General features: G+C 38.2%; 1 protein-coding gene across 2 annotated transcripts; it reads left to right on the top strand.

Moving 5' to 3' along the window:
• The first annotated feature begins 2438 nt into the window (after positions 1-2438).
• Positions 2439-7845, top strand: LOC121988711 (protein Brevis radix-like 1). Of its 2 annotated transcripts, none has more exons than XM_042542277.1 (5): positions 2439-2787; positions 2861-3267; positions 5900-6035; positions 6147-6580; positions 7223-7845. In XM_042542277.1, the coding sequence occupies exons 1-5, from the start codon at positions 2620-2622 to the stop codon at positions 7299-7301; spliced, it is 1224 nt and encodes a 407-aa protein (XP_042398211.1). In that variant the 5' UTR covers positions 2439-2619; the 3' UTR covers positions 7302-7845. The 2 variants fall into 2 exon arrangements, with proteins under 2 accessions (XP_042398211.1, XP_042398210.1); XM_042542276.1 differs by having other exon boundaries at positions 2440-2787; positions 5900-6056.
• The last annotated feature ends 472 nt before the right edge of the window (positions 7846-8317 follow it).

Genomic DNA, 8317 nt, shown 5'->3' with positions numbered 1-8317 from the left:
ATCCTTAGTGTTAGCGTTGTAGTTTTTGTTTCTTGTATTATCCGCTGCACATCATCATCAAGGAGTAATCAATGACAAGCACGAAGAGCGCGATGAGCTATTCACCCTCCCTCTAGCTACATTTCGACCCCAACATCATCAACTAGGTATAAAAATGCGAAAGAATTATAAACGTGAGATCTTGCCACAAGTGTCTTGGTTTATTTTGGCTTTGCATTTGTTAGAGGGATGGATCACTGCCAAAGCATCTGCCATAAGATTATTTTGCATGTTTGGGAGGAGGTGAAGGAAGGGGAGGGAAGGGTAAAGAAGGGGAAGGAAAATTTAAAATCTTATTTGGGAGGAAGTGAGCTGTAAGTTTTAACCTTCATTACCCATGAAACGAAAGAATTTCTTACACCTGGTGTAAGGAAGAGCAATGGGAAGTAAAAAACTTTGTGTTCCAATTTTATCTCTATTTTATTATATTAATTCCAAAAATCTTTGTTTTAGGTATTCTTTGCGTTGCAACAAAAAACACTCGCACGACCTGACTCACATCGCCCGACGCTCACACTCCATCAAAGTTAGTGTCTACGTGATAGGTTCTTGAACGCATAAGTCTTTAACAAAAGTGAGGATTATTTTATAATTTTATATATTTAACGTTCATTACACTCACTTTTCACCTAAACACGGTAACATATGTTACGTTAATGAACCTTCACTCCCTCCCAAACAAGGAGAATATAAATATTTTTACTTCCCCTCCATTACCCTTCTATTAATGAACCTTCGCTCACCCTATTCAAACAAAGGGTAAGATGCTCATGCATATCTCGACCTCTATTGAGAGGGTTGTAAGCGAGACGAATCGAGCTTTAAATGAACTAAGCTTTTGAGATGAGTATTCAAGGTTGGTTTGATTTATTTGTTATGAGTTTGAGCTCATTTGAAACTTGACTTGAGTTTGGTTCGCTTAGATGTTATCGAGCTCTCAATTCAAGCTTGACTTGAGCTTGGTTGTTTAGATGTTTTCAAGCTCTCAATTCAAGCTTGTTTGATTATTGAAACTTTTAGGTATTTGATTAGTTATTGAGTTTGATAATTTAAACTTATTTATTTATTTTATTTTATTATTTATTTAACATATTGGAAAGAGTTTTATTAATGAATACTGTTCACGAATGTTGTTCGCAAACGTTAACAAGTTAAACACATATGTGTTCAAGCTTATTTAGTTTAACGAGTTGTTCAAGTTTGTTTATTTAATTAATTTTATGTATATTGAATGAACATAAATAAGCCTTATCAAGCCAAACACCAAACTTGTTCATGAACGTTTGGTTCATTTACAACCCTATTATTGAGGTCTCCGATTTCACCCTCTATAAGTGGTTCCATACACCATACTCTAGTTTAATGCTTATGTTTTTATTATTATTATTAATTAATATCCAATATTCACTCTGATAGATTAATACGAAGATATCAATTCAGTTTTATAAAAATTTTCTATCGATTATCAAGATAAATTTAAAAATATTTATAAATTCATCAACTCAACCTTCTAAATTTATTATCTCACTGGAGAAAATATTCTAGATGACTATGAGACATGTTCATTTCTTCCCTTTTCAATAAAGAATTTAAAATTTTTATTATGTTTTAATATTTAGTATAAAAGTTTTCAGTCCAATTAGTCCCGAAGGTGGACCATTTTATTATATTCTATACATCGAACATTAAATAAATTAAATAAATTTAAGACGCATAGGTGCACTCAAATCACTAATGATTCAAATTCCATAAACATATGAAAATATGAGATGTGAAATTTATAAGAATGAGTTTTGTCTTTTACCACCGCATCATGTAGGGCTAATGTTTTTTATTTTTTAGTTGACTATTATTGGAATGACAATTCAGGATATTTTTTAAAATCATAGGGATCTATCCCTATGGATAAGTTATTTTTTTAATATTTTTTTTTATAAATTTATATATTTTTTAATATTTTTAAATAATAATAATAATTTTAAACGGTCACGAATCATAAATTGAATTATGAATCGATGGTTTCAAATGCTGAATTATAATTGTTTTAGACGATTAAAATTAAGGGTCGATGTGTCATAAATAATTGAATCAGCTATTCTAAATAATTGAAATGTCGGCTCTGAATTGTAATGAGATCTATTCTTAGGTTAATCATCTATTTAATTCATTAGTTAATTTATGAAGCTGGGATTCGATCTTTATCCTATCAATGACTCTGCTTCTCAACACGTGTCCTGCTCCCCATGACATCCTCCTCCCAGACGCACCCCCGCCGCTGCTACCGTCGGAGGCCCCACCATGCCTCATTTCGGTAATAAAATTCATTTTCTAATTTTTGCAAAATTAAAAGGAAAATTTATAGCGGTAATTAACCAATAAATGCAATTAAATACAAAACCAGCTCGAATCATCACAACTCTTCAGCAGCAGCAGCAGCAGCAGCAAATCGGCCATTAACGACCTCGTAGGCTCGTACTCTCCTCTCTATCTCTCTCTCTCCCTCTCCCTCTCCCTCTCTCTCCCATTTCGTTTCCTCTCCCGGATTTGCAACGGTGCCTCCCCTTTCTCTGCGCCATTCTGATGCTGACGTGCATCGCCTGCTCGAAGCAGGTCGGTGCCGCCACTGCATCCTCCCGGGATGTTTCCGGCGGCGTCGAATCGCCGATCCATGATCCGGATGACGAAGACGTAGCCGACGGCGACGCCACGCCCAGCACCCGCCAGGCCATCAAAGCTCTCACCTCTCAGGTGACCGATTCCCCCATCTAGGGCTGTTTTTCAGTTTCCATCCGTTTTCTTACACTTTTTGTGTCTTGGACAGATTAGGGACATGGCATTGAAAGCTTCGGGCGGGTACCGGCACTGCAAGCCGTGCGCCGGAGCGGCTGCAGGGAGTCGGCGCCGCCCCCATCGCCGCAGGGGCTACGCGGACTCCGAGGTGGGATCTGGGTCGGAGCGGTTCCGGTACGCGTATCAGCGGGCCGGAATGAGCTCGGAATCCACGCCGCGGGCGGCGGCGTTGGAGCGCGAAGTGGAGGTGCGGCTCAAGGCGATCTCCATCGGGGAGAGGACCCCGTCGGTGAGCGGCCGGACGGAGGCTGCGTCAGCCTTCTTGGAGGAGAGCGAAGAGGAGCCGAAGGAGTGGGTAGCGCAGGTGGAGCCAGGAGTGCTAATCACCTTTCTCTCGATCCCTCAGGGCGGCAACGACCTCAAGAGGATTCATTTCAGGCATTCCCCTTCCCTTCACTTTGTTCTTCCGCATCGATATTAGGAACTGCCGGACTCGGCAGCGTCACCCTGTTCCTCTTACATGAGCCAACAAAATCACATCTCAAGTTAAACACTTCCTCTTCACAACCATGCCCATATTAGACTAGATTCATGTTCAAACTAGATTTAGTACTAAGCAGGAAACCAGATTTGAGATTTTATCATATCATTGATTTCAAATCATTCAGCTTTTACAGATAGCAGAAAAGTTCCATCTTGACCTTACCAAGTTATCAATGCTTTTACTATATGCCAAATCATCTTTTCTTCCGGGGTGTGTTTTCATACTCGCATTGTTGCATGCATTCTTTGGACGAAGCAGTTCTTTTTAAAATTTTCTCAGCCTTCCCACTTGGAGTTATTGGTTCGGTGATCATCTAAGGTTCCAAACTCAACAAGACAGATGTCACAGAGCGAAGAAGAAGAAACACGAGGATGATACTAGAGAGGGTTTTATTTTATTTTGATAATTCAGGTGTTTGGGTTTTGTCAACTTAGCTACAATTTTGGTTTTGGATATTGCTAAATGGCGCATACATATGCATGGGTATTTTAGTAATTTCATATGACCATATTAATTATATGCATGTCCATACATGCATTTTAATTGGGCGTTAAATTCTGACCAACAAGATTTACTCTTTGGTTTTAGCTCAGTGTAAGGTGACCCTGGTCCTAGTTTCGAGAAAAGGCTTTAATTTCCAGTGCCAAAATTTGTTCTTTAGCTCATTATTTCTAGTGTTTTGGTGGCGATGACTTGTTGGGCGTGCCGAAGGCAATCCAAAGTGACGACAAAAGGTCAGTTTCTCCTTCTCCTGGGTTTGAGAAAAAGGTCGGCCTTAAAACTCGGATCAAAGCAAACAGACAAGCAAGCAAGTGGTGACTAGTTTTTTTTTTTTTTTTTTACTTTCATTTTTGTTGGGCCCTACGCCTTTAAATATGCCTTCAATGGAGCTGTCCCTCAGCTGCGTGGTTATTTAAGAGTTAGAATGAAGTTTGTAGGTTGTGTCCGCAATTATTTTGCATTAATGAGTTGGAGATTCCTGACTTGAACCTGTGCATGGGAAGTCACGTGCACGCCCTTCTGTGGGTCTCAGTTGCCACATTAACACTCCGTCGTGCGTCCGTTTAATTCAATAATGTCATCATTATTATCATGATTATGACCATGCTGTGTATATCCAGCCATTTAGATTTCAGCTACATCAATCTTGTACCTCTATTGAGCATGTAATATACCTGGTTTTCCGGGGCATTCTGTCCTCAGATCAAAATTGCATTAATGGTTGTCTACCTAGGAACGGTGAGAAAAACATAGCTAGGGCTAACCCCTAAGTTCAGTAGATTCCAAGCCAACTTAGATCCAGAGTAGGATCTAGATTGTTTAACCCTATTTAGGATGCTGGACTAAGATCCAAGTCAATATTGTGATTTACACAACATTGCCTTGATGCCAAACTATGTAGCAGCCTGATCTATTTTAGCAGAATGCTGCATGTTGAGGAACAAGATGCAACTTTTCAGCTTCATCATAATTATCAACATTATCTTGTGTATGCCCCAGTTATTTGAGGTTAGTTACACCAATCTTGTTTCTATTGAGCTTGTTTGATCTGAAATTTTATGTGGGTTCAAATGAGGTCCACAGGGCCTTCTGTACTCAGATCAAAATTGCAGAGGTACTACCTAACAACAGTTAGGAAACATAGGAACCCCTTGGTTCAGGAGATTGAGATTCTAAGCCATTTTAGAACCCAAGTAAGATCTGGATCATAGTCCAATTTCGGATGTGGGATTGTAAGTTCCAAGTCAAAATCGTGATTTTGACAACCATGCCTTGCGTTAGATGTCTGTCTATGTAGCAAACTGATTTGTCTAAACAGAATGCTCCATTTTGATGATCAGTATGCAACATTTTGTATCCATGTCGATATGAATGATTATCCTTTAAATGATGCAGTTTCATGGAGATATTGAAGAGGCATTGCATTTTTATGCTTGATTTCTCTAGTACATGCACCATGGTTGTCACAAATATGTAAAAATGCTATCATCGAAAGGATGATTAAGTTTTGGGCAATTGCTTCCATTTCACAAAAAGAGGATTGCTCATCCATTCCTTGCTTAAGCTTGTATGTGGTAAAGGAAGTGGAAGAACTGCGAATCAAACTCTCCATGCACATGTCAAACAATTTTTGCAAATCAGGAAGCTATTGTGGCCATAAAAAGCAGTAGCTTAAATCACTGGGAAAAATTGTGCCTTATTTCCTTGTGTTGTTGTATGACCACTTACTCCAGTATGTTTCATAAGTAGTTCACTTCCTTGAGTTTGCAGAAAGATTATATTTGTTGCTTGTGTTGCTACACTAAATTGTGTGTTAATATGTCATGCTTCTGGTTTCCAATAGTAATTACTTGATCAAAATTTGTCTTGTTCCTTAGATTACGTTTGTCATATTTTATTTTTCTCATAGAGTTTAGTAATAAATTGAGGCCTACTTTTCCTGTGATGTCAAGTGGCGCCATTGAATTTCTAGTTCCTAACTAAATTTGGTGTACTAATTCTTTAAATGCTTGATGTCAATGGTAGCCGTGAGATGTTTAACAAGTGGCAAGCACAGAGGTGGTGGGCTGAAAACTGTGACAAGGTCATCGAGCTTTACAATGTCCAGAGATTCAATCGGCAAATTGTTCCACTTTCAACTTTGCGTAGATCCGAGGATGAGGTGAAAGAAGAATGCCAAATAGTAATCCTCCATTTCATATTGTGCAGAATTGCCCTTATGCTTGTATTTCCCACTTACCTTTCTCAAATGTTGCTTGATTCATTTTGCTAGTGCTCAAAGGAGGACAGCTTTGCAACACCGCCACTCGGCAAAGAGCTACTTCCTCATAATCTCCACAGGCCGTTGATGGGAGATGGTGGAATTGGGTACTCATCATCTGATTCTTTTGATCAACACCAAGGTTGCAGAGGCCATAGCCTTGGCCATCCTCGGCATGCACGCCACTACTATGACTCTGGTTGCCTCACTTCAACCCCAAAGCGTTCTAGCATTAGTGGTGCAAGGACAGAGACATCATCAATGGATGCTTCAGTAAGAACATGTTCATCACCTGATGAGGTGGAACATTCTGGGGAAATCTCAGTATCTATTAGCAATGCTAGTGATCTTAACAGGGAATGGGTAGAAGAAGATGAACCAGGTGTCTACATCACAATCCGTGAATTGCCAGGAGGTATCAGGGAACTTCAACGCATTCGATTCAGGTTAGATTTCTATAATTACTTTCTAACTGTTAATTAGTTGAACTAGTATTTTCACTGTTTCTGTCAGCTGTCTGTGAAACATGATTACTAATTGCAACTCCTGTTGCATAAATCTTGAACTTATTTACTGAAGCAAGCATTCATCAGGGAGTTCAGAGTTTCATCTAATTAGAAATCGACCATGTGTTGATATTCCTGATAACCAAAGAAAATCGAACATTCTAAATACAGCAGAACCAAGAGAGGAGATATGTCCAAGGAGGTGTTACAACTGTCTGGTGACAGTATTTCTTCAACTAGTCATAGCTGCTTAACAACATGAAATCCTTCTTAGTCAGGCTTCAAGAATTAATCTATACCTCATTTTTTAAAGTAATCAATGCTACTTTCTTCCAAATATCAAAAAATAATTACTGGTTTCTATTGTCTCCATTTTGCACTATACTCATTCTTTCATGTTGATCTTGTCTAGTTTCTCCTTCAATCGACAATGTTGTCAATGAACTGTTTTCTGAATAATCCAGAACCTTTTCGTCTATGAGATTGGTCATTGTGATGTCAAAAAATGGTATCCTCTCTGCTAGTCAGATTTTATTTTATGTGCTAACTCAACATTTTTTTTTCCTTTGAATCACTTTGCAGCCGAGAGAGGTTTGGAGAGATGGCCGCGAGGCTGTGGTGGGAAGAGAACCGCACCAGGATACAGGAGGAATATCTTTGACAGTTGGCAGGCAATTAAACAAACACCACCAACTTGCTGTTTCTTTTAAACATTGATGATTCTTTGGTGTCTTTTTCGAGTTCTTCCACAACAGCATGCCCTTTCTTCATTCAACCCAATTGCAACCTACAATGAGCTACTCGATCGGTGATCTAGAAAGACATTAACATAAACATTTTACACGATACAGTGTTGGTGTTGAGCTATGTACTACATTACTCCATTTGATATGTTCAGCCTCAGGTATTTGATAAAGACAAGCCCATCAAACTAAGAAGAGTTATGCTCATCTACTAGCTATTCAGTCTTTAAGGGTTCTTGTGATAAGAAAATGCTACACTTTGAAATGAGATGCATAGGATAGCTTAGAAAACATGTTTAGACACGTATTATGGATCCACTTGATTTGGGAGGATTTAAAATGAGATAGAAATTCATCTTGATTCATTTACTTGTTTATCCTTTTTGTGCTTATAAAAGACAGTTCGATGTACGAAGATCCCATCAATATGGGTTCCAGAGAAGGTTGGATCACATTAAATTATATGTTGTCTTACTATATCTTTTTGTGATTTGAATCCATGAACTTAAGGTCACATGAGTTAGAAACTTTTTATCAAGGTTTGTAAAGTGATAATATTAGTTACTAGATGGTAAAATAACAAGAGTTTAGAAACTCTTAAAGCATCTTAGAAAAGGAAAACAAGTTTTGTTTTTTCCCCCGATAAATATTACAAATGGAGATAAAAATAATAATTTAATTGCAACTTTTTGTGGGCAAGATGACAAAAAGTAGAAAATTCACAATTTTTTGGAGGACAAAATGATTATTTTTTTGTTACTTTTTTGCTCCTATTTGTCCATGCATTGCAATATCTATCATGAATGCTTCAAGAGTGAGGTAACTTGTTTCTTAAGGGAATAAGGAAAGTGAAAGAAAGACAATTGATGTTGCCATGGAGCAATCAATGGCCTTCACAACACAAGTAAAATAAAATAAGAGGGGGAAAAATTGA

This window comes from Zingiber officinale, chromosome 6B, assembly GCF_018446385.1.
Source record: "Zingiber officinale cultivar Zhangliang chromosome 6B, Zo_v1.1, whole genome shotgun sequence".
NCBI lineage: Eukaryota > Viridiplantae > Streptophyta > Magnoliopsida > Zingiberales > Zingiberaceae > Zingiber > Zingiber officinale.
This window is presented reverse-complemented; position numbering and strand designations above follow the sequence as displayed.